Source organism: Schistosoma haematobium, chromosome 2, assembly GCF_000699445.3.
Source record: "Schistosoma haematobium chromosome 2, whole genome shotgun sequence".
NCBI lineage: Eukaryota > Metazoa > Platyhelminthes > Trematoda > Strigeidida > Schistosomatidae > Schistosoma > Schistosoma haematobium.
The window spans coordinates 26,254,123-26,279,331 of record NC_067197.1 but is presented as its reverse complement, the minus strand read 5'-3'; the positions used below and the strand labels follow the sequence as shown (position 1 = coordinate 26,279,331).

The 25,209-nt window shown below is 32.9% G+C and overlaps 1 protein-coding gene across 1 annotated transcript in view; it reads right to left on the bottom strand.

Moving 5' to 3' along the window:
- The window catches only part of MESDC1_1 (FERM central domain), a 111,156-nt gene that overhangs the window by 9,145 nt on the left and 76,802 nt on the right, over positions 1-25,209 (bottom strand). Inside the window, exons 31-40 of the mRNA XM_051208105.1 lie at positions 21,780-22,074; positions 19,095-19,223; positions 18,077-18,238; positions 15,960-16,277; positions 14,967-15,305; positions 10,851-11,481; positions 7,971-8,428; positions 6,145-6,277; positions 4,891-5,174; positions 3,293-3,349 (exon numbers count right to left, since the gene is read on the bottom strand). Of these exons, the coding sequence (XP_051067928.1) occupies positions 3,293-3,349; positions 4,891-5,174; positions 6,145-6,277; positions 7,971-8,428; positions 10,851-11,481; positions 14,967-15,305; positions 15,960-16,277; positions 18,077-18,238; positions 19,095-19,223; positions 21,780-22,074 (2,806 nt within the window). The remainder of the gene's footprint in view (positions 1-3,292; positions 3,350-4,890; positions 5,175-6,144; positions 6,278-7,970; positions 8,429-10,850; positions 11,482-14,966; positions 15,306-15,959; positions 16,278-18,076; positions 18,239-19,094; positions 19,224-21,779; positions 22,075-25,209) is intronic.

The window sequence follows — 25,209 nt, the reverse complement described above, 5'->3', positions numbered from 1 at the left end:
CATTGGTCTATTTGACAAATAGAAAGAGAATAAAAGCATTTAGAACAAGCTACACAATTAGAAAAGCGTTTAGAAGCATGGTCGAATAAGGTATTGGACATACCGTTTCTGAAAACAGAAACCAAGTATGAATAAATGACTTGTCAAAGCGTCTACAATGCACATATTTCTCAAGTAACCTCGCGCTTAGAACCGGTTCGTTTGACTTAATGAATAATAATAAAAGAAAACTCTGATGAAGATGGATAGCTAGAATTGACTAGATGATTAACAATTGACTGATTTACATTCCCCTTTAGATAATCCTGGTGGTACAATCAAGTTCAAAATTATGTCACACATCCATCTGTAACATGTTATTTTCGTTTCAAGCAGAGATAGAGAGAACGGTACTGAGGTCGAGTCCCAGAATGAACATGAACTCTAGGATGAAGGCACGTCAAGCTGACGAATTCCGAAAAAAACAAAACGCGCATCTTGGACTCCAGTGTTAGCCACCATCCATCTCTGCTGACAGTGCTCGTGACCTAATAGCAGTATTGAGGCAATCCGCACAGCATGCAAATATGCAGAAAAGAAACTGATCAATTGAGGTTCTAAACATCAGTGGGAAGACTCAAACAACCAATACAAATGATTTATTTTCATTTTGTCAACAGCTCATTACCCGTCGACTATAAAGTAACTTATATTCGACACTTCGAATTTTTAACTAACTTTTGATAATTTTATTAATGGCCCAAAGAATTTTTACCATGTGTGAAATAATTACAAATACGGTTGTGAAAATTCCCATTTTGACATTTAGTAAATAAAGAAGGAACGAATTGAGCGAAGAAATTTCTTTTCAATTAGTTTTTCATCATGGCTCTACACTAATATATATATATGATTTACAATAATGAAATAATACTCATCGAGTGGATACGTTACGTAATAATTACATAATGACACTTCGATTATAAATTAACATTGAGTAGTTGGAAGAAGATGAAAAGAAGGACAAAGATACCTACCGTCCCTAAGAAAGTATTGTTCACAAAATTACAATTCGTAAATTACTTCACTGAAGAAATTGTGACTCACAGACTAAGAAAAGCTGTACAAAAAACATTTAATACAGCCAGATTAAATGCTATCTTCTACAACCACCCCACAATAAGAACGGTCAATAAAAACATTGCCTGAATTCGCCAAATCCATGTATATTTATCGATTCAACTGCTCCTGTGGAGCCAGTTATATAGGGTGTACAATTCGGCAAGTTCGTCATCGTATAACAGAGCACCATCCGTCATGGTTAAGCAAAGGACAGGTAAGAGTGATTAAAAGTTCTATTCTCGCTCACTTAGTTGACACAGGTCATCAAGGTGAACTGGATAAAGCTTTCAAGATTATCTACCATATTCCATCAAATTTGCCACATGGTTTACGATTGCGCTTTTTGCACATTGCGGAATCCATCGCAATCCATGTTCACAAACCTAACCTTTGCATTTAAAAGAAATTTGTACAACCACTTTCGCTACCTAGGCCATCGGTATAAGAGTGCTTGCAGCAGAACTAGTTTTCGTACTTCTTCCATTTAGTTTTTTTTTGTTATTTTTTAACTTTGTAATTTTCTCAACATTCATCTCGTGATCCTTACATAACTACTATTCTATTGACCATCCATCAAAATATTCTGTTCTTTCTCGTTTTCATATATTATGCAACGTAGCAACTTCTTGATTTTCGAATAATAATAATAATAATAATAATAATAATATATATATATATATATATATATATAGTGTAGAGCCATGATGAAAAACTAATTGAAAAGAAATTTCTTCGCTAAATACGGTTGTATCGCTTTAGTAAATGACATCGTCTGAAAGAATATTGTCTTCTCTGACCAGACTTCTTCTTTAAGCATGTTCATTTGTTACGTTGTAAAGAGTTTGGGGATACCTGTTACGTTCGCTACTTGATCAATGCAGAATATGATACACAACTAACGGAACTCGAGCATATAGAACTGCCACAGTCACAAATCAGAAAACAGAAGGTGCAGGAGAAGCGACTGTTGGGTAAAAATCCAAAATGTACAGAAAATCATGGGTATTTATAGATATTAGCGTTAGCTATAACATCATTATAATTCAGCCAATCCGCAAGGACGCAAGTTATACTACCGCTCAATCGTAGCATGCTACGTTGATATTCTAGAAAACTCTCAGATTTTGATGGGGTGGAAAATCAACGGTTCCTTTAGTACCTCTGGGAGCTCCGTCGTGCTCCTCGGAAGCCATCCAACACAATAACAGGCAATTATTTTCCGATGCAAGAAGATAAAGTGGATTTAAAATTAAGATCAAGATTACTGAGTCACACATACTGTTTAGAAAGTACCAGCTGAAAAACGTATGTTTACATACATAAAGAAGGAATTACAAAGTAGACCAGCTTTTTTCTAAATTGAAAACAACAAATGTTGTAGAATGAAGTGAATTCATGTAAATTAGTAGACTATAAACGTCTAAAGTACATAAACATTTTACAGGTTAAATTTAATTTTCAAGAAACCATATACAGATACATTAATTTGCAACACTTTCTTAAAATAAAGCACAAAAGTAAATGATCATTTGTAAACTATAAAAAGTACAATATATTTATTGCGTAGATTACAAATAAACCATACTGACAACACTTAACAAATTATTAAAGATGGTGACGGTGGCGCAATTTCGTGGATTGGTTGATGTTAGACATTAACACCGTTGGGTGCCGGTTCAGTGGTCTAATAGTTAAGCGCTCGCGTGCGAGACTGATAGGTCCTGGGTTCGAATCTCGCGGGGGGCGGGATCGTGGATGAGCACGGCTGAGTCCCATACTAGGACGAAACGGCCGTTCAGTGCTTTCAGGTTTTCCATGGTGGTTTGGCTTCAATTGACTCATGATTTCAACTATTGAAATTACTAAAATCTCCACAAAACCCCTTCTGATACTAAAGATAAGTTAATAATTCTTCTTATAGATTCCTAACCAACGATGCAAAAACAAAACTTATTATTCAAGATTTCTTAAAAAAAGGTAATGTCTACTTAATCTTTGTAGAAAAGAATACATTTTATCAATACAACAGATTGCATAAAAACATAAAATTAACTGTATTCAATATTTAGCTTGAATAAACAAGTTGTTAAATGAATTGGCGGTCAAGAAAAAAAAACAAATTATGCAACTACAATACACTAAAATTATATTTAAAATATTAAATGATTTATTTCATTCATAATTATCTTACCGTATCTTTAGACTGATCTAATTGTGAATGACTTGATTTTTGTGAATTTAATGAATTCTATAGAAAAAAAAGAAGACCAAAATACATAACAAATCTTTAAATGATCATTAGAATATGGTTGATTATTTAATAAGACAAGTGAGTAATAGAACATATTAACATATTTTGTATAGTTTTAGTTGAAAGGGTTTTCTGGAGATTGATTTAATTGATGGGTGTTATTCAACGCAGGTCGATTTCAAACGATGCATCATTTGAAACCAGAGAGCATTGGAGAGCTATTTAGTCTTAGTATACATGACCTTGACATGGGTCGGATTCATGACCTTCAGATTTCACGGTGGACTCTTAACTATTAGAATTACTAGGTCGGCATTCACTGGCACAATTTAAGTTCCGATCAATTTGGTACATAATACGATGATCATCTAATGGCATTTGTCATAAATGCTTCATATTAGACATGTTTGGACCCCGTTCTTCACAATGTCCTGATAAGACTATAGGAATATTGCGAAACAGATTTTGATAAGTTTTATAAAGAACAATCGAATGAAATTGACTGGTTGGTTTTATAATGAACTAATAATTCAACATCATACTTTGGAAATCAATATTAAGTAAAGTTTCGGCAACATTATAAATTACAGAATTATAAGTCATAAATCCTTAAAAAGATAGATGCGCCATTCTGTCAATCAATTTAATATCTAAATGTTTAGTGATTTTTATGAAATGAATAAACAAGATAGTTTTCCCTAAGGTTAATTTTAATTTCAGAAATTTAATGTTTATCGTTCACTGACCATGTACTGATTTCGCTACAAGGATTTGATCCTTAATTTAATTATTTTGACAGCTAGTGATACGAATCGGCTCAACAAAACAACATAGATGAAGCAATGGACTAAACCTGTTATCCACCAGTGTGTGTTAACTAAGAAAACACTGTTTGCTGTCTAAGTTTATAATAGGGACAAATAGTATGCTGTTGAAATTACCAAATATTAGGAATTGATTCGATGTTACAGAAGCTTAGATTTGTTAGAAGCTTATATAAGTTGGGAAGCTTTTAGATATTCACGTAGTATCGAGCAGATATCTATTTATTATATTGTTTTATTTAACTGGAATAATGTACCCGATTTTGAGCCACGTCACTAGTCATCTATTACTAGCAACCGAAGTTTTGGAGTGAACTTCAGTTAGTCTGGAATTACCAACAGTCAATGATTACACGAAATAACGCCACGTCTTGGTTAGGTCGTCCTTAGTTTTTTTCTGACTTGCTGCTACTCCATGCAACATTAAATGTCGAGGTGGATAGTGATTGAACATACATAACACATGACGTAGACATCTTATTCAAGAAAGATTTAAAGCCTTATAAACAAATTTTCCACCTCTGTTTGGTACATTATGCTTGGCACTAACATTGTTTTATTTCGTTATTCCACAATGTGAGCAAGATACTTCTAACACACCTATGATCAAAATGATCCAGACTGTTAAAGTTTTCTACTTTTATAGACTACATAGTTAAAATAAGAACTTTAGTGAGAAATGTACAAATACAAATCAAATTACAGGTATAATACCTTAAATGAATGTTTTGAATGTAATAAACCAATACGTTCAACACTTCGTTCGATTTCTCCAGCTAAATCTTGAAGTGCATTTTGTACACCAGATGTTGATGAAGATGATGATAATGTGGAATGGTCAATATCAACAGCTGTTGCATTTGCTTCAGCAATACTCTTTTCAATATCTATAGAACTGCCGTAAATTGATTTCCGATCAAAAGGATTTTCATAAGAACTTGTAATTTTATTGTCAATTAATATTGGAATCGGTTTAGTAGAAACAGCTGGTTTGAAATCTAAAAGTAAATTTTTAAAGAAAATGAGAATGTCACTCATTCTTATGAATAAAAGAAAATACAATGGTCAGTGGAAAGATGTTATTAATTCTTCAGAGAATACTTTCTGTAAGCTGTGAAATCTCAAATATAAACATTTTTTGATGATGTAACGTCTTGTGGATTGGATGATTTATTCATAAAGCTGTTATGAAAAACATCATCCACGCTAACTTCTATATTCATTTGAACTACAGATTATCTCGTTGAAATGATAAACCAATGTAAGTTAGACTACCATTGAAATTCTAAAAGCACAGGACAGCGGTTTCATCTTAGCACAGAACTCCTTAAGATTGAGCATCCACGGTCCCAAGTGCAAACGCTTTACCTTAGTTGCCTACTGAAGACAATAGAAGACAGTCGCGAAATGTCATGAACTGAGTGAAGTTAGACACATTAACACCGTTCGATGTCGGCTCAGTGGTCTACATTTTTTCTGTCACACAAAAGCAATCTATTTCTGTTTCCATACATTTTCTAACTACGTTTCATTTTTCAATTTACTATAATGTATAACTTCCATCAATCCACGACGCTGCGTGACCATTTTCCATTGTCTTCCGAAAAAGAAACAATTCACAAAAGATCTGTACAGTAGTACAATTGACAGAAAAAGGTTTCTGATTGTTAGATTAAATAGCTAAATAGACCCTAATACAATGGTTAGCTAGCTCAAAATGATAGTTTACAGGGGAATGGTTATTGTAGCATAGTGCTCTATGATTTGGAACGGTACTTCAGTTGATTTTATAGTTTGAGATTAAGACTGCCTATTTTTTTAATGAAAGAGATTATATATGCTATTAATTGAATCAATAAAATGTTAGCACTTTCTGGAAAAATACTTGTGAAACTAATGTAAAAGTATGTGTTGTGCACATACTGAATCTATACATGACTGACTATACAACAAAAAGTAACTACACACCAGCAATATCGTCTTCGTTAGCACCAGGTAAGGACATTGAACAGTCAACAATTTCAAAAACGGTTTCTCGTAAACGTCTCATAGCCAGAGTGACTTGAACACTATCCGGACTTCCAGGACCAGAATCAAGTGCCTATAAACAAAAAAAGATGTATGAAAAGGCAGAAGAAGATAGAGTCAAGTAACAATGACAAAATAAGAGAAAACATAAAAGTGAGACACTACTATCTTTTCAGTAGTATTTATTCAGAATGTATTCAAGATGGACAACCGGAATAAAACACTAAATATTACAACAGTTATTTTTACTGCACCAAAACTTCAAGTCATAATTAGTCATTTTAACTGAAGAAAAAGTAAACCAAATATAATCTATATGTGTAAATAGGTGACTTGGACAAAAGATGAGCTACTCGATAAATGGTTCATAAATGCATGTAGGTCGACTTAACAGTTCTTCTGGATGTGACTACGAAATGGGTATTCAGATGCAGGAACATACATTTTCATGACTAAGATAAGGCGTGACTACCACTATAGACAACATCCTTTTTCATCTGGTTCTAAGTGAACATTGTGTTGAGATAAATGAAGCATTTTCAGTTTTGTATCATTTTGGAGGTAGTTTAACAAAACGTCCGTGATTATGACCTCTATGGATAGTGGAAACCATTAGGGCAGACTCGACATAAATGTCGATAACGTACATTCAACTATTTTATTTGCTCTAGTCTACGAAAGAGTCAACTCATTCTTAATCATATTAGTTAGTTTTTATGTTGTATATTCAACTCTCTGACATTCTATAAAATAATGAGTTGGTGTTACTTTTATTATTATTGCACCTAAGTTGAAATTACTGGCTTTTTATCTTGTATTTTATCCCGTTTCATTATGTTGATTACATACGATTCATCACTTTATAACGTTTATTACTAAACAAAGAAATACTTGAATAAACTCATATTCAAAGCCAAAGTCAATACCCTATCAATCTTTGAAATTTCAGACTTGTCTAATTGAATTTATGTAGAACACTAATTAAATTAAGACATTTTTGTATGCTTTATACCAGCTATTGTAAAACAACATTTATGGATTACCATTGGAGAGCAGCGTAGATCGTTGGGTTTCAGAGTTTACATCACCAGACTAATCTTAGTTACACAGCCATTACGTAACGAAAGCAATGGGCAGTTGTTTTGTCCTAGTACGGGACTTTTAGACAATACTAACTCGTAACTATCTCCTTGGGATTCGAGCCTGGAACCTTAATAAGAGAGGTTACTTAAAACAACTGCCATGTAAAGCAGTTTGAGATCTTTCCTTTTTGAAAACATCAGCAGTTGAATAATCGTTATTTATGAAGTTTAGCACAGTATGGAAAATATTATATAACGCAGAAGTCAACTTCTCATTTCTGAAAACAAAATTGTCTGCTTAATTATTAGTTTGCTGCAGCTGAAAAAAAGAATTATTGGGAAGAAATGTTGAAGAGCTATAAATTTTAGTTTTAAAACAAAAACAAATCAAGCAGTAATGACATTAGATAAGAATCGCGTCATATTTAAACCCAGTTGATTGAAGTTCAAAAGTATCACAACACACAGAGATCTAACAGCCCAAATACATAGTATGTATATGTCCGTGTATGCCGTTGTTCAGGAGACTAAAACTAGGACGAGATAGCTGCTTGGTGTTGATGTTAGTTCATGATGAAAATTGCTTGAGTAACCATACCAACAATAACAACAATGACAACATTGTCTAAACAATAATGAAAAATACAAACTAATAACTATAAATGAAACATAAGTATGGTTTACTTTATTCATATGTTCCACTAATTGTTTAAGCTCTGACATTGTACTAGCACTTCCATGAATCGCTCGTTGACATATTTTCTCTAAAGCAGGATAACATATTGATTCACTACAATCATCTAATGTATTTCCACTTCCTGATTCACGAACAACACCATTTGATAAAACCTCTTGAGTATTAGAAAGATTGGTCGATTTGCGCCAAGAAGCATTATCTTTTGATACGGAGACAGATGACAATGAAGTTTGTAGGACGGAATGAAGACGTCTTACTAGTTCTTCCGCAGCTCGGCGTATCATATCACCAGCTAAACCAATTTCGGATGTTTTACCTGATCCAGTAGCATTATTTGCATTAGTAGCTGCTTGAGTGATAGCTCGAGCAGCACATACTAAATAAGATGGATTGATCACTTGACCTAGTGCTGTTTCCCTTTCGAATTCCATATCATCATCAAAATCTGGAGGTTTTCGTTTACAAATAAGAACATGAGCAGAGAAAACATAAATAGAATAGTGGTTTGATAAATAATATACAGTGGATAGAATTGAGTATTCTGACCAATTATATAGTAGGATAATAGTAATTACGGTCACTAACATTATCAGTCATAATCATAATTAAAACATGCATTCAGATTATTATAATGATTTGCGATCATTTAAATAGTCTTGATAGCCAAAACAGAAGCTTACTATTATTAACTCATCAGCGAGGTGTAGACTCATATACTTGGCTTTGAGACACACTTTAAATGTGACGGCTATCGATGCTATCTATCTTTCCAAAACCAAAGTAATTGGAGCAGAGTGAAAACCTGAAAGGTATTGGCGGGGCGTCAGATGCCTTAACTACAGAGCCCGAGTTCCACAATTATATATTATTCAAATAACTGACAATCAAATGCTCATATAATAAGCTTACCATACTAAACGTTGATAATTATTTACATAACTATTACATTCATATTCTAAACAGGAATTATGTAAATCGGACTGTTGAGAAAATGTTTTCATGCTTAGGTATATAAGTGGAGTCTTCTATAGGTAAATCGTTTAATTTATAAATCGATGCCAATGTCTGACAGTTAGTTCACCTAATGTACCGAAGATACGGACCAACTCTACATAAAGTCGTAATATGAAATTTTGTTTTCTGTTTCGTTTCTGATACCTCTGGATTTATTTACCTACATAAAACATACGATGATTCGTTAAAATCAGTGAGGGATCAATGGGTATGAAAATAAAGTAAAAAGGTGGGAAGTACTGAAAGAGAGATCGTGGAAAGTTTGACAGTAAAACTTTTCATAAAACTATCTGCTTAATCAATCTAGTTCACTGAATTTTTCGTTGTACCGTTAATCATGAAATTAACTTTTTGCTGAATCTGACTGTAAACTTCGACTGCTTCAAATTTTGTATCAGTGGCCTCCAGATAACTAATTCAATGTTCTGCTGAACTAATAAACAAGTTTCAACAGAGCTTCCATCATAATTATTCAGAACTTTATGACGTTAATTTTCTGATCAATTCTGTTTGTTTAGGTTTGGCTAGAGTGGAAAAATGCGAATACTTAAAACACAAAGACTGAAAGAACTACCTAATTATCGCTAAATGTAATGCTATCTAAAGTAATATGAAAGAAAATACTGGGTTGTATTTGGGAGGAATTGTTCTTGTACCCAAAGTTTAGATACTGTGTTTCAAATATTTTCCATCATATATTGCCGTCAATTGAAAAATCAGCTGAAAATCAGGAAGGATTAAACAACTCGTATAGTCCTAGTTTAAGAAACTACAAAAATCACAGTTATCATCCTCCCCAAGTTAGAAGCAAACCAAAAACCTCAATAAATAAATAAACAATATATTTGTAATATCCCAATGAGTAGAAAAATTAGACTTTTTCTGACGTTTCGCGGCTTGGTGTAAGTCACTTCTTTAGAGAATAAATAACCAAATCCGGTTATTTATTTATGACAATCTACCCAATGCTCAAATTATTCGAAATCATCAAATCAAACCTTGGTAATGATACCTAAAAACCTCAATGTTACCGAGAAACAAAAAGGTAATTCAATTAGGTTATAGTAACTTATCTTAACAATTGTAATAAGCTTTAACCTAAGATTTGTTTTTTTTTAATAATTAACAAATAACATTCTATTCAAGAATTCTGAATCACTCTGTGCCCAAAGGCAACGAGGAAAACTGGTGCCAGTCAAACCTTTGCGTACAACGAGACTAAAAATATTTAAATTACTGTTAAATAAACAACCACGTTATCGTTCTTCTTTATGTTTAAGATGATACCATGAGCTCATTTGGTTCAAAAGCAACTCGACACGATCATTAGCTACAACTCTTCACTTAATAGGAAAACCGTTTTTATCGTTTCAATTAGTTATGCGTACGATGTATTCAGAAAGTCAACTGGTAGCTCATAAAATGTATATTTATCATGAAACAGGCTAAGTCTAGGTTCTTTGTCGATTCCGACACATCGAGTTTCGTTGGACGGAAACGCTGTGTTAAACTGAATCATGAAAATGAACAAAAACTTAGTTTTCACATTCATTTACAGTGACTCTGATTATGCTTAGAGTCGTAATTGATTAAAGGTCTAACCATTTAAACAATCGTTCAAATATAAAATAATTTTCGTGAGATAAGAAAGAGAATCATTGTGAGGACGGTACAATAGTTGGGAATTCATTTCCTGACCAAGAGAAAACAATCTGTACAATACATTTTTCAGTTAGGAGAAAAATATTTGAAAAAACGCAATCAAAGTCGTCTGTAGTGATGAGTATGTGATTTTCTTGGAAATGATCAATCATAAAATTCATTAGGAAAAAAAGAAAAACATCTACACCTACCTGGTGTATGTAATAATCCATCTTTAACATCCCATTTATTTAATCGTTCATTTAAATTACTTAATATAGTTATAATTGATTCAAGACTGGTATGAACGTTAGATTTTGCATGATCAGTTTTTTTATCCAAACTTGTGAATTTTTGGGCAGATACTTTCAGACTAACTTTTTTCAATGGGACTGCTGGAGGAATAGGTGAAATTGGTGGATTTTCATCTTTTACAGTAGGTGATTTGGCCACAGTAAACATATCACTAATAGAACGTAGAGAATTTGATAAGCTAGATATAGTTTCAATTACTTGAACAGCAGTATCATTTAAAGCTTTTTGCTTAGTTTTCATTAAACTATTTAATGTATCATCTGTTTGATCATTCCAAAATTCAATAGCATAACATACTGCAGAAATAGATTTACCATGATTAAGTAAACGTACTAAACCTGAGACAACATCACGTGTAGATGTTAACAATTGTACTTGTCCTTCAATAGATAAATCTGGATTAGATGATAATAATGATGCTGTACATGAAGCAGCATTTTTAGCTGACTCAGTTAATTCTGTAGCTCGAATAAAACAATTTTGTGCAGATATTGCTAAAGCATCTTGATCAGTTGATGTTGTTTTAATCTGAAAATCAAATAGGAAAGAAAGTAAAAATAGCTATCTGGTTTATGTAAGCATAAAAATGAAAATTCACACTGTAAAAGATTGAATAAATGAAATCATTTCGTTCTGATTTTTTTAGAGATCTTATTATAATATTTCGTAAACGCAAACTATTTATTAAGTTATACGGATATTCGTCAAGATTAGAACGAATAGTTTGACAGTAATTGAGCGCCGAGTATAGAGAAGTCATTATATGTGAAAATTATATTTGAAATATTCTCAGTGATTGAAATATAACTAATTCCAACGTTTCGTCCAGCTAACTTGTCTGGACTTCTTCAGGGTAATAATCAAAATCAAATTTTTTTTTCTTTGATAATTTTGATTTTGATTATTACCCTGAAGAAGTCCAGACAAGCTAGCTGGACGAAACGTTGAAATTAGTTATATTTCAATCGCTGAGAATATTTCAAATATTATTTATTAAGTTATTGTTGACGAGATGTTTCAAAGAAAACCTGTATCCTTCAATACTAATGAGGAGATTTATGAAATAACAAGTTGAATCAAGTTATTAAAAAGGGTAATAACGTCATAGAAAGTTAATTTTTAAAAGACTATGGTCATTTGAAAAAAATAATCATCTCACTTCTTGAATAAGCTAGCATAAAAAATACTTATAGTTTTTACGTCACATTTACTTAACAAACTGTTACTATGGCTGATCTGTGGAGTGTAAAACATAATTACTATTCATTTAAGGAAAATAAAAATAGGTTTAAGGAATTTATTCAAAGAGACATGAAAAAACGCCTTCATATGGCGAGACTCTAATTTATAGACGAGTCAATCAGAGGCATTTGAGGGGTTTCAAGGTCATTGTGCCAATTTCAGTACCCGACGCTCACGTACGATCGGTTTACAGTGGATTTTAGAGAAGACGTGATTATTGAGCGGCTACAACAGACGGGACTAATAAGAAGTTCCTTTATTTGTGACTGCGGTAATCAAATGACTGCTGTACCGTGTTCAGACTACCGTGATGAGATCGTCTTTCGACGTTATTTATGTTAGAGGAAGAAGTCTGCTCGAACGGGAAATTTCTTCGCTCGATCACGATTGAGACTAAAACAAATCATGTTAATTGTTGCGAATTGGATAATAAAAGCACCAGTAACACTGGCTGCAGCATTTTCAGACGTTACTGAAACTTCATCTGTTCAGTGGTGTGAGTATCGTAGTGATATATGTGCAATGAAAATGACAAGTTTACACGAGTCGTTTGGAGGAGTTGTGAGAATCGTTGAAATAAACGAAACAGTAGTCCGGAAGCGGAGGACGTAGTATGAAGGAAGACTGGGTAAGTATCACTTCTATAAATATACCTCACAGGTAATTGAAATTTACAACAGATAAACCCAAAAGTGACACTTCCAAAAGGTCAGAAACTGACGAGCAAAGACAATAATACCAATTATACGGGAATACGTGCCGTCGGGTGCCACAATATATACGGATGACTGGAGAGCCTACCGATGCCACAAGCGCCGTTTTGTTGACCCTACGACAGTAGTGCATACTAGAAATACTGAAGCTATCTGGTCGAGGCTAAAGGAGTTCTTACGACCCTACCATGGCTCGAGAGGTCGACTATTATGGAGCCATATGGATGAGTTCCTCTACCATATGCTCTACGATTTCCGAACCTCTGAACCTCTTTCAAGCCTTGATAAGTTTTTGAACCATGTAAAAGAAGTATATCCACTTTAGTCCTTTGGTTTTTTTAATACATTTTTACTTTATACTAACTGCCCTCTGATTGGCTAATATTTCTCAGGGTCATTTAAGGTCCGTTCAAAGGTCGTCCATAAATTAGTCTCACCTCTTCATACATTAAAAAAACTGCTGATCTCGATGATTAATGAACACACCAAGTTACCATCAACATAGATTTAAATATTGTGCAACAAACTTTGCATAAAATTAAAAGTGATTAAACATAGCTAATGAGAACCAAGTTTATACTAAATTGAATTCCAGGTAGAATAACTTACTTACTCCAGTTACCCTCGTGGAGGAGCATAAGATGCCAACCAGCATTCTCCATTTTGAATAATCCTTTCCAGTTGCTATTCGTCCTTTTCATATCTGCTTTCAATTCCCGGCACAATGTATTCCTTGGCCTTCCTCTTTTCCGCTTTTCCTTCGGGATTCCAAGTAAGCGCTTGCCTCATGATGCAGTTTGATGATTTCCGTAATGTATCTTCTCTCCATCTCTAGCGTCCTTTCCTAATCCCATCCTCAGTCAGAAGCTGATTTGTTCTCTTCCACAGTGGGCTGTTGCTGATAGTATCCAGTCAACGCACATTCAGTATCTTGCGTAGACAATTGTTGATCAATACTTTGTTTATGGTTGTAGTGGTTCTCCGAGTTTCGGTTCCGTACAGTAGAACCGTCTTGACGTTCATGTTGAAGATTCTGAATTTGTTGATTGACAGTTGTTTTAAGTTCCATATGTCCTTCAGTTGTAGGAGTGCTGTCCTTACTTACTTACGCCTGTTACTCCTCGTGAAGGAACATAGGCCGCTCACCAGCATTCGCCATCCAACCCTGTCCTGGGCAATCCTTTCCAGCTCCCCCCAGTTGTTATTCATCCTTTCCATATCTGCTTTTATTTCCCGACGTAATGTGTTCTTTGGCCTTCCTTCAGGATTCCAAGTTAGGGCTTGTCTCGTGATGCAGTTTGACGATTTGCGTAGTGTATGTCCTATCCATTTTCATAGTCTTTTCCTAATTTCCTCTTCAGCTGGAAGCTGGTTTGTTCTCTCCCACAGAAGGCTATTGCTGATGGTATCATTTGGGAGTGCTGTCCTTCCTTTGCCTAAACTCGCCTTTAAGTCTTCATTGGATCCTTCTTGTTCATTGATGATCCTGTCCAGGTACGTGATCAGGTTGAATAACGGTTCATTTTTATTTCTATACTAAGCGATTAACTGATTACCTGACTAGCAGTTATTGAAGATATTTATTAACTAATTTTACAAGAAAGGCGGTCACTACAGAGTATGTCTGTTATAAAAAATCGTTACCAAAATATGTCAAACCCAACATACTCAAATAGTATTTGATCAACAAAAATGGAACATGAATTCGGTACAAAAAAGTATCTAGTAACACTGAACACTGAACCCAGTGAATGACCTTCTGTAGGACTGAAAGACACACCGACATCACTTTGTCTAAACTTTAGTTCAGAAAAAATTAAATTGACCAAGTTAAAATGTCATTACTGATTTACGCAACTTAACATCTTGTGAACCATACTTTGATTTTAAGTGGTTAGAGGAAATAGATGCGCTTTGAGTTTCGTGCTGGTTATCAGCAACTTATATTCACATTTACGAGTATTTTTACATCATTATTAAAAAAAAACAATCAGAACGTGTCACATACACAACCATTAAGCAATAATGAATTTTACAAAATATAAATAAAAAACTTACCAGAGTTTGCATATCTTCAACAATGCCTTTTTCCGCTTGCATTACTGCTTCTTGAGCAGTTTGAAAAGCTCTTTGTTTAAATGTAACAGAACCTTTATCAGTAGGTGAAATGGGCGTCTTAAATGATTCTTGTAACGTACCAGCACGTGCAAACAGTGCAGCTGTATCTAAATCAGCTACTAAACGATTTAAATTAGTTATTGCAGTTGTACAAGCATCAGCACCACGAGTACATGATTGAAGTACAGCTTTAAGATCATTCAATCTAGAATTTAGATTATTTACTCTATCTGTATGTAATGGAGCACGGAGAAATTCGGAAGAAGCTGCACCAATAGCCTATTTGTAAATGTGAAGAGGAAAAAATTAGAACATTTATATTCCATTTCTAAAGAGTATCAAGATAAAAGATTATGGGAGAGTGTGGAAAATACATAGCAAAAGATCATTTTTCAATAGCAAGTACTAATCACATGGTGAGTTTTATTGAGCGCTAATAATAATTTTTCTTATTCGTTGTTTTCGGTACTTGTTATTCGTATTAGTTTTGAATCTGACGATTGACCGGCCGCAGGTATTTCAGTAAAAGAATACCAGCAACACCTTAAATAATCGTTTACATGATTCGAGGAACTTGGTTTTGTTACAATGCTGCAGTATGTGAATGAACATGAAAAATCTGTTTATTTGATATTTCATCAAAGTTTTAAACTGAAAAGTATTTTAAGCAAAATATGAATTTCAGTGGTAAGCACAAACGGGTAACTAGTTTACTGATTCACGATTGATTGATTCTTAGTAATATCTTGTATATCTGATCTTTGGCACTAGCCGAAATGATATCGATCAAGTTAAAAGTGCCAACTCAAGTAACTCGACATCGAGTGCACTATATTGACATTTTAGATGATTAAAGGACGGCGACAAGAAACTCTGGTACCACAACTAATTATTCATCTAAGTAATAAATCGTCAAATGAAGATTGAATTTACTTGAGTAGCATGGCAAAGCTTTTGAGCTAAAGTAGGTCCCGTGTCAATTTGTGGATGCATTTTCAATACAGAAGACATTTGCTGTACTGTTTCAGTCATTTGAAGAAATTGTTGAACAAAAGAAGATATGATTTCTGCACAATTTTCTCCTTGATTGGCGGCATAAACTTCTGTTACTCTAACCATAAGATCAGATAATTCACGTGATTGATGACCTAGACGCGCATGCAGTTGAACAAAGTTAGCTGGCAATGAAACAGCATTTTCATTTGAATCATTCTTTTGTGATCCATTTGATAAGGGTACTGTATCATCAAGCTAAATCAGTAAACAGAGAAACAGATTAGTAATACACGCATTGATGCAATATTTACTAAAAATATATTACTGATTATCACCAAGTAGTCAAGTCGGAAATAATTAAATTAAGACTCGATTCATTTTATAAATACCGACACATTTCATGAGTAGAAAATTGTTTGGTTTATACTGAACAAATAATGATTTGTAGGATTACGGAATATATCTCATAGTGATTCAAAATAACAGGGATGCAGTATATTTCTACTTCTTAAAGTATAGACTAGTCAGAGAAGAAAACAGGTAAACTAAAGACTCAAAAATCAGTTATTATGAATCTTTAATTAATTAATATAACATGTGATAGCAAATTTTCGTGAGTAAAAGTCATTAAAAAAAGACTTTAATGAGTACAAGTAGTGAACCAAAGGTTATCATTAAAAGATTTACGAAAAATGATGAAATTGTTGCAATACGATTGGATAAAGGTTCAGCTATAGTTATCAGGAATCGAAATTACCATGTAAAGTAAGTGGTTTAAGTCCTAAACTATGTATCGAGGTTTAACGTTGATAGACCTAACAAGGATTCCACTGCAGTAACTGAATCCAGCATTAAGGAACAACTAAAAGAACTTCAAAAAATGCTCAATGATAGTCCAATTTAAAATGAGCTTAATGAACATAGATTTTCGTGTATTGTTTTCCAACATGATATAACTCAAATACATGCTTAAAAAACATAATGTCAATGATAAAATCACCATATATCAGTTGGGCTTGATGGCCTGTGAAATTATTGGAATCGATTCACGAAAAAACGGCAATTCCTACCTTAAAGGATATATTCCAATTTTCTGTAGGAAAAGTCTAGGTGGATATATTAGATAGAATTATGGTGTTAACAGATGTTTTTCTATTATTTACAAATGTACCGAAGGAAGAAACCATAAGTCTAATATGCCATTAATTTGAATTACTTCCTTTGACGAAAAATGCGATGAGAAAATCACTACTACTAAGTATAAAAGGGATTCAAGTTAAATAACCAGTTGTACAGACGAATTAATGGACTGGACAAGATAAAATACACGGCCCATACATCCATTATTTGTAATAATATGAAACATGCTTTATAACTACCATATCAGTTTAAACAAGCAAATAAAAACACTAAATATACTATGGAATAGTTATTTCATAACCGAGAATTTAACTAGTGCACCACTGAGAAGTTTTATACTTGTATCTATGACAGTTGTCTTGTTACTAATGGTTATCAATAGTACTTCAACTGCACACTAATCTACATACTATGTACCAACTAGAATAAGCTTTAGAGAATTTATGTGTCAGGACTAATCAATTATTCGACAAACAATTTGATAATTCAATAAAATATATATGTCAGTTATTTCAGCTATTTCGTTAAACATTTTAACGTGTATATAAATGACTTTACTGCATTAAAATCTGTGCTCCATGTCTGTCAACTTTGATATTTTTTCGTTGTTGTTTACGTTTCAGGTCATTTTATTTATATGCTTAACGTTGCATTTCTTTTCTTAGAAATTCGCATATATGCATCAATAGTTGACACTTCTCCATAGAAATCATACGAAAAGGGGATAAACACAAGCACGTAAGCACACTAACATGAATATAAAACGAGAAGTTGGCCAGACCATCATCAAGTTACTATTACTGCACGAATTTGTAATAAAAAAATTATTCACACACATACACACATCGAGAGGCCGAAAATTCAGATATAAACAAGATAAGAACACAGATATTGAAAAGTTAATGATGACTAACCTTTGAGCAAGCTGAAGTGATAGAGGCAATGTGCCAATTCAATCCACCTTGTTCCATAGCAATTGTATCGATCTGTTTAGATAATTCAACACAAGCTTGTTGTAATTGATCATTGTAATTGATCAGTGAATTGTGACAGTTGGATACTGGCAATGATTGTGACTATTGTATAAATGAGAAACAAGATCAATAAATAGATAACGGAAGAGATTTAAAACAAATTTAAGTTTTTTTTAATTAACACTAATGGGGAATTTTAACTGGGGGGCTATGGAATAAAGTTTAATTGAATCAACAAGGCGTTCATTGATTTATACATTTTTATAGTGAACAAATTGACTCAATTTGATCATAGGAATCATCACTTGTCCACCCAGTTAGTGATGTTTTAATGATAAACTGCTAATAGTGAAATCTTTTATAATTCTTAGTTCTGATTCCTGATGATGAATCATGAATGCGGAGCTGTATACTACGGGTACAAAAGCTTCTCACTGCTACACTAATTTCAATGATTAGTCTAGTTAAATCCAAATTGTGATTTAAAATTGATAATTCACATGAGAAACTGATTGTAGTTATACAGACACTAAAAACCAAAAGGCATTGAACTGCTGTTACGTCCTAGTACGAGACAACTTAACAATGCGCATCTACGTTCCCAACGATTATTGGACCTAGAACCATCAAATTTCAACGATAGTGATTTAACCTTTAAACAACAGAATTCAGTGGTTTACATGTCTATCTCCAACTAATCGAGAATATTGTGTAGTTATCTTTCAATCTGACTAGTGAGTGACTGCCTCACATCTAGCACGGCTGAACTCCACCATTCATAGCTTTTCACCAGAATTACATCTCGAAATGATCTAACGATGAGAACCTTATCAGTAATAGTGCTATAGGGGGTTTGTGATAAATGATGATTGATTTGTTGAAAAAGTTATCCGTTATTTATGTGAAAAATGCCTTTAAAAAGACAATAAGATAATGGATAACGAAAAAGACTACTTACTCGTCCTTTAAGAGTGATAGATACACAATCAACTAACTGTTGCATAGCTTCTAGAACAGTACGTGTAAGACTATTCAAGTTTGTTTGATCGGACAGTCGCATCAAACTTCCGCATGTACGAATAGACTCCTATATCAAAGTAAGACAAAATTAGATGATGATGAAATGTCAATAATTCATAAGGTATTGAATGTACTTAGTTCAACTCTGACAGTGTATCAATTTTTATAGAAATGATAAAAATATTTGCTCTTTATTTAAATGCAAATAAATATAAACAACAAGAAAATGTAAGTGGATATTACTTAGAATAAGAATAACTGATAGTAATTTTGATTTCAATTATGAAGTAGTCAAATGAAACAAAACAAAGAACACTGTTATTCACTAGCTAACTGATTTTCAAGAAAAGTTGACGGTAATGAAGATATGTTTCTGAAACTAATACAGAACTCAAAGACGGATATGTCTATATTGTAACTGAAAGGGTTACAGAACTATACACGTTAAAATGTACTATATCTTAACAGTATGGAATGCGGAGATTTATAGAGCAGGTAGATGATTCTAGTGGTTTCTTTTTGTGAGTTGTATGACTTTCTATATCAAAAAAATAGCATGTATATATAGTCCTTTAAATTATGATGAGCATTTTATATTCGATCACTAAAATTAGTACAACAGAGTATTTTAGCCGACTTGTTTGAAGTAGGGCAATTCTTGTATCGAGAGACATAAAACGTGAACTATTTTATTCATGTTTTCCAAGAAAATAATTAAGGTTTTCATAAACGAATATTGATGAGATCACGGGAACCTAAATTAGACCAAAAATGGAGATCTAATGACGACAGTATCAAGTTTTAAGTATAAGACAACATAGAATTTAATTTACACTTCAATGTATATGCACCTCGATTAACCAGAAGGGAGGAAACAATTAATAACACTCATCCACTATTTAATCGATAATATGTCTCCATTTAAAATAGTTTCTGGTCTCTTGCAATCAATCTAAATAACTTCAAATCAGGTTTTCATACCGTATAATTATATTTCAAAACCAATGGTTGTGTAAGTAAAACGCTATTCTTGATTTTTCTAAGCCAATTTAAAGTTACTTAAAATGTGATATTCTTTTCTCCACAATCTAATATTATATTATAACACTCTTTGTAAATTGATCTTTTTGTAATCAACAAAATTTTTCTAAAATTAATCATTGTAAATCAGTTGTTTCTAATCAGTTTACATTAAATACAGATTAACATGTACAGTTAGTTTTCTTCATACCTAACTATTTGTATTTTGAGTTTTTTTTTATTTATTTGAAGATTTCATGAATAAAGCATTGTTATTATAAGTAGTATAATATTCAAATATCTAACTTGATAATGTATAGAAGTCCTAAGTTCTGTCCTATGTAATTTATGTAACCAGCTTAAACAACCAAATTAAACCGACTATAGAAAACTACCACTTGTATAAAAGGTATGTAGATGATATTTTTATCATTTATGACAACAAATATGATTTGAGTCATCTTCTAAATACGTTTAATAACTGTCATCCAGCAATAAATTTCACATTTGAAGTTGGAAACAAACAAAATATTCACTTTCTTGATGTGTGAATGACAAGAAAACAAGACGGAACTCTAAGCAAATCTATCTATAGGAAACTCATGTGGAATGGCCAACTATCAAGTTTCCACAGCTGGGTCCCCATTAGTCGAAAAAGAAACTTAATATTATCACTCGTTACGCGAATACAAAGAATTTGTAGTCCCGAGGCCACAGATGACGAACTGGGTATCTTGAAGGAAATACTTATCAAAAACGGGTATACTTCGATGTTCATTGATAAGAACATAAAACGGAAACCACCGAAAACAAACGACTTCAGTCAAAAAGAAAACATTATACATAAACATCGACTTTAAGGGTGATAGAGCCACATACATCTTAAAGCGGAGAATTACTGATTCTTTAAGAAGAGCGTTCTTTGCATCAATATTGGAAATAGTATTCTCCAGCTGATCACTGTTCACCAGTAATCTTAAGGATAATTTATCGCATCTGACCAACTCAATGTGCATTTACCAATTTACCTGCTCGTGTGGAGCCAGGTATATGGGTCGTTAGATGCATACTTTATCCAAAAGAATTCAAGAACATTACCTGGAGTGGCTAAAAAGAGGAGGAAACGGCTCAATACGAAGCTCAATAATCAAACATCTTGTCAAAATAGGTCACTCAATCAAGACCGACTCTGAGTTCAAAGTCGTCCACAAGGTAAATAGAATTTTTCCAAAGACAATTAAATTGCATCTTCTTAGCATTGCCGAAGCAATAGCCATACATCTGGGGAAGCCAAAATTGCGTGTCCAAAAGAGATTGGTACAACCTCTTCATCTACCATGGTCGAGCGTAAATACATGACTTCTAGACTACTGAACCGGCATCTATTGTTGTTAACGTCTAACTTCAACCAATCTACGATATTGCACGACCATCACACTCGACATGGTTGAACTTCACTGGTAACAGCCTCTCACTAGAATTCAGAGAATTACCTCTCGAAGTTAGTCACTAGTGAAACCAAAACTATTTCTGTATTGTCATACATAAATAAAAAGTCTAAAATAAAATACCATATAAAAGAGCGAAAGAAACATTAACTGACTTTAACGAAATTTGGTAAATATGTACTAATTGAATACAAGTTATGCGCCATTATTTCCCAACTACCAAGTTGACAATTTTCAATTGTTTCTTTACTCAAATGTTCAATTTGTTCTATACTGGTACGAATAAGAGCTAATGAACTCTCTAAATTTTGTACATTTGATGAATATGAATTAGTTCGTTTTGATTGATTAACACTGCTAACTGATACAATAGCATGATTTAAATCATTGAGTAAATTTTTAATAGTTTTCTGTATTTGATCACATGTAGATAAACCAGGAACATTTTGCCTGAAATAATAATAAGATTAAAGTGAGGAAAATAAAATAGAATAATGCGTTTTCAAAAATGATTTACATTTTCAATCAATAAGTTTTTGTTGTTGGTATCAAGACATCGCAAATGGTTACTAAGATACGAAAATTGCAAAATGACGTTATAAATAGGCAGATAAAGAATAATATATAGCATCAAAAAAGAGGATGCAATCTTAAACACAGCTGACAAGCATTCACAACTTTTCAACAACCGTCATATAATAATAATAATTTCATTAGTGTCTAATGACAAACTCCCTTGGATTACTAAAGGTGTGTAGGATCTACCATTTACATGGATATTTTATCATACAGCTACCCATTTAATAATTCCTATCATACAAACTGCGTTAATTGACTTCAAGTAAGAAACAGTCATTAGAATCAAGGAAGACTAAGAGTAGATGATATTTGAAAATAAGATTAGACAGATGGTTCTTCGAAAACGTTTGAAGGATAACTTTAAATCTATAGTTCGCTTAAGCATAAAATCTAGAACGAACAAGAAAGATTTAACTAGACTATGGAGATGTAATTGTTGACAGCGATTTATTGGCTTACATGTTAGAGGCCCGAAGAGTTATCTGTTTAGCTGAATAGATATCCAAGAATAATTAATTGGAGGGTTAGTGTCTTAGAAACATATCTCCTTCAACCCACTATTGTAATTTATCATGTTTATTTTCAGGTAATATTTTTTATATCAGTGTATCATTTTACTACATGAAAAACCCATTAATCTGTAAAATAATCTTGTCTTCAACTTCAAATAATTCGAGGCTTTGTCTCAATAACTCAGTCACATAAGCAAAGAACACACGGCCACAAGTCGGATCACTATTTATCATCTACTGAACAGAATTATTTACAATTCATTTTACACTTTCTTTCACAAAATCATAAAACCCTGCTTCATAACACTTTTTTAATGTGGACGAATAAACGGATTCATAATTATCATAAAATCCTGATAAGATATACATAAATGAATATTTCAAAGCATTTAATACTACTCAAGTAGCAAAATCGAAGCGAGATCTCTGAAGTCCAATATTAGCTACAATCCAACTACTCTATAAAGAATCTTTGAAACCATTAAATAAAAATTCCTAGGTATCTGAAAAGGGATAATTTAGTACTCCACTTCCAAGGTTATATAAAAGTAGAAAAAGCTAAGAAATACCAACCGAGACTGATCAAATAATTTTATTATTATTAACTCATTCAGCAGTTACAGAACTGTGTACTTGACATCGAGACAAGCTCTAAGTGTGAGGTCAGTGACACTAACTGGTTGCTTATATCGCAGTAGGTGGAGTGGGTTTATGGCTTGCGACTGTAGGTAAAATTCAAATCCCTTAACTAATGAGCCACTGTCCCACTGAAATTAAACAGTACTAACTGTTAAGTGCAGACTATACTAGAAAGTAACTTAAATGAGTCACTATGAAACCAGGTTTAAAAATTTATTTGAATATAAAAAACAAGATATACACTTATAATTAATTCAATGAACACAAGTTGAACATGTACGCATTTATGTTTACAACTTATTAACTGCAACTCGCCGAACAAACAGGAAACAACAAACAGATAAATATGAAGATAAGTCATTCAATTTACCCTATCTAATACAATCAAGCTACTTCATATTGAAAAAAAACTTGTTTATCTACCTAAAATACGTTTGAATGTAATAATCATAACTGGAATGAATAGAATACACTAGATACTGAAAGTTAAGCACGAAAATAAAATTAAAGTAAAATAACGATTGAAATACATGGTTGTTTGTTTATTAGTAATAAATAAGACGACGATAAATGGAAAAATTAATGACTATATATGAGGTAGTGACCATAAAACCAGATGTTGGTTGTATTTTCTGCGACAAGTTTAACAGTGACAATGACATCAATTTCTAGTGAAAATAACTTTTAATTGAACTGGTTACCACTAAATCATCAATAAAAACGGTTAACATGAATTATCATCTATGTGCATATGTGTATTACTAAACAATTTCTTTTGTTTAAAGTAGGATTACAAGTGTAATCATTAAAGAAAGATATGTATGCATGCGTGGATACATGAACATTATTACTATTTTCTGTTTCTAACATTTACTGCTTTTTATAAAATTGGAATAAAAGTTAATCGTCTTATTGAGAGAATTCGGAACTATAATTCCATAGTTATGAAACACACATTGATAGATTTTATTTTGATAATTATAACATCAGATTTTTCAAAAAAAGAATGTAGTTGCTTACATTAATTAATAAAGCTATTATGGCTCCAAAAAGTAACTTTATTGAGAGGAATACTAAGTAACTAACTCCAAGTGTAAACTTGGACATTATTTATTTACACCTGTTACCCCTCATAAAGCGTATGCTACGTATCACAGATTTCTAACCAATTCAGTTCTGGACCATCTATCCCAAGTATTATTAATTATTTTGATGTCTGCCTCTGTAATATGTTCTTTGATGAGAATTCTAAGATAAAGCTTGTTTTGCGATACAGTTTAATGATTTCTATAATGGGTATCCTCCTCACCTACAATGTCTTTTACTGATTTCCTCGTCAGCTAATATTTGTATTAGATCCTGTTTTTTTTTATTGACGGTATTGCCCAGATTTGTAAAAGCTTCCACGTCATCCAGAGCTTCACCATCAGGTGAGATTCGGTTTCTGCTCGCTGTGTTGTATTTCAAAATCTTGCCTTTTCCCTTATGAATGTTTAGACTGACATCTATAGAGGTCACTGCTATATTGGCTGACTTGATCTGCATTTGTTGCTGAGTATCGGAGAGAAGGGTTAAGTCATTTTTAAAGTTCAAATCGTCCAGCTGCGTCCAAGTTGTTCATTGTGTCCTATGCACCTCCCAAGATATGGAGGTTTCCATTAAGTCAGAATAACGAGATGGGAGTGTAAAAACAAGTATCAGGGTAACAGACGAAGTCATAGTATCGGTGGTAGTTGAAAAAGTACCACTACATCCTAGTCATAAAGTTACAACATTTCGCGGACTGGTGGCACAACTTGGTATGGCTGCTCATGGTTTTCCTTCATATTACTCCCACATCAACAAACATTGTGCT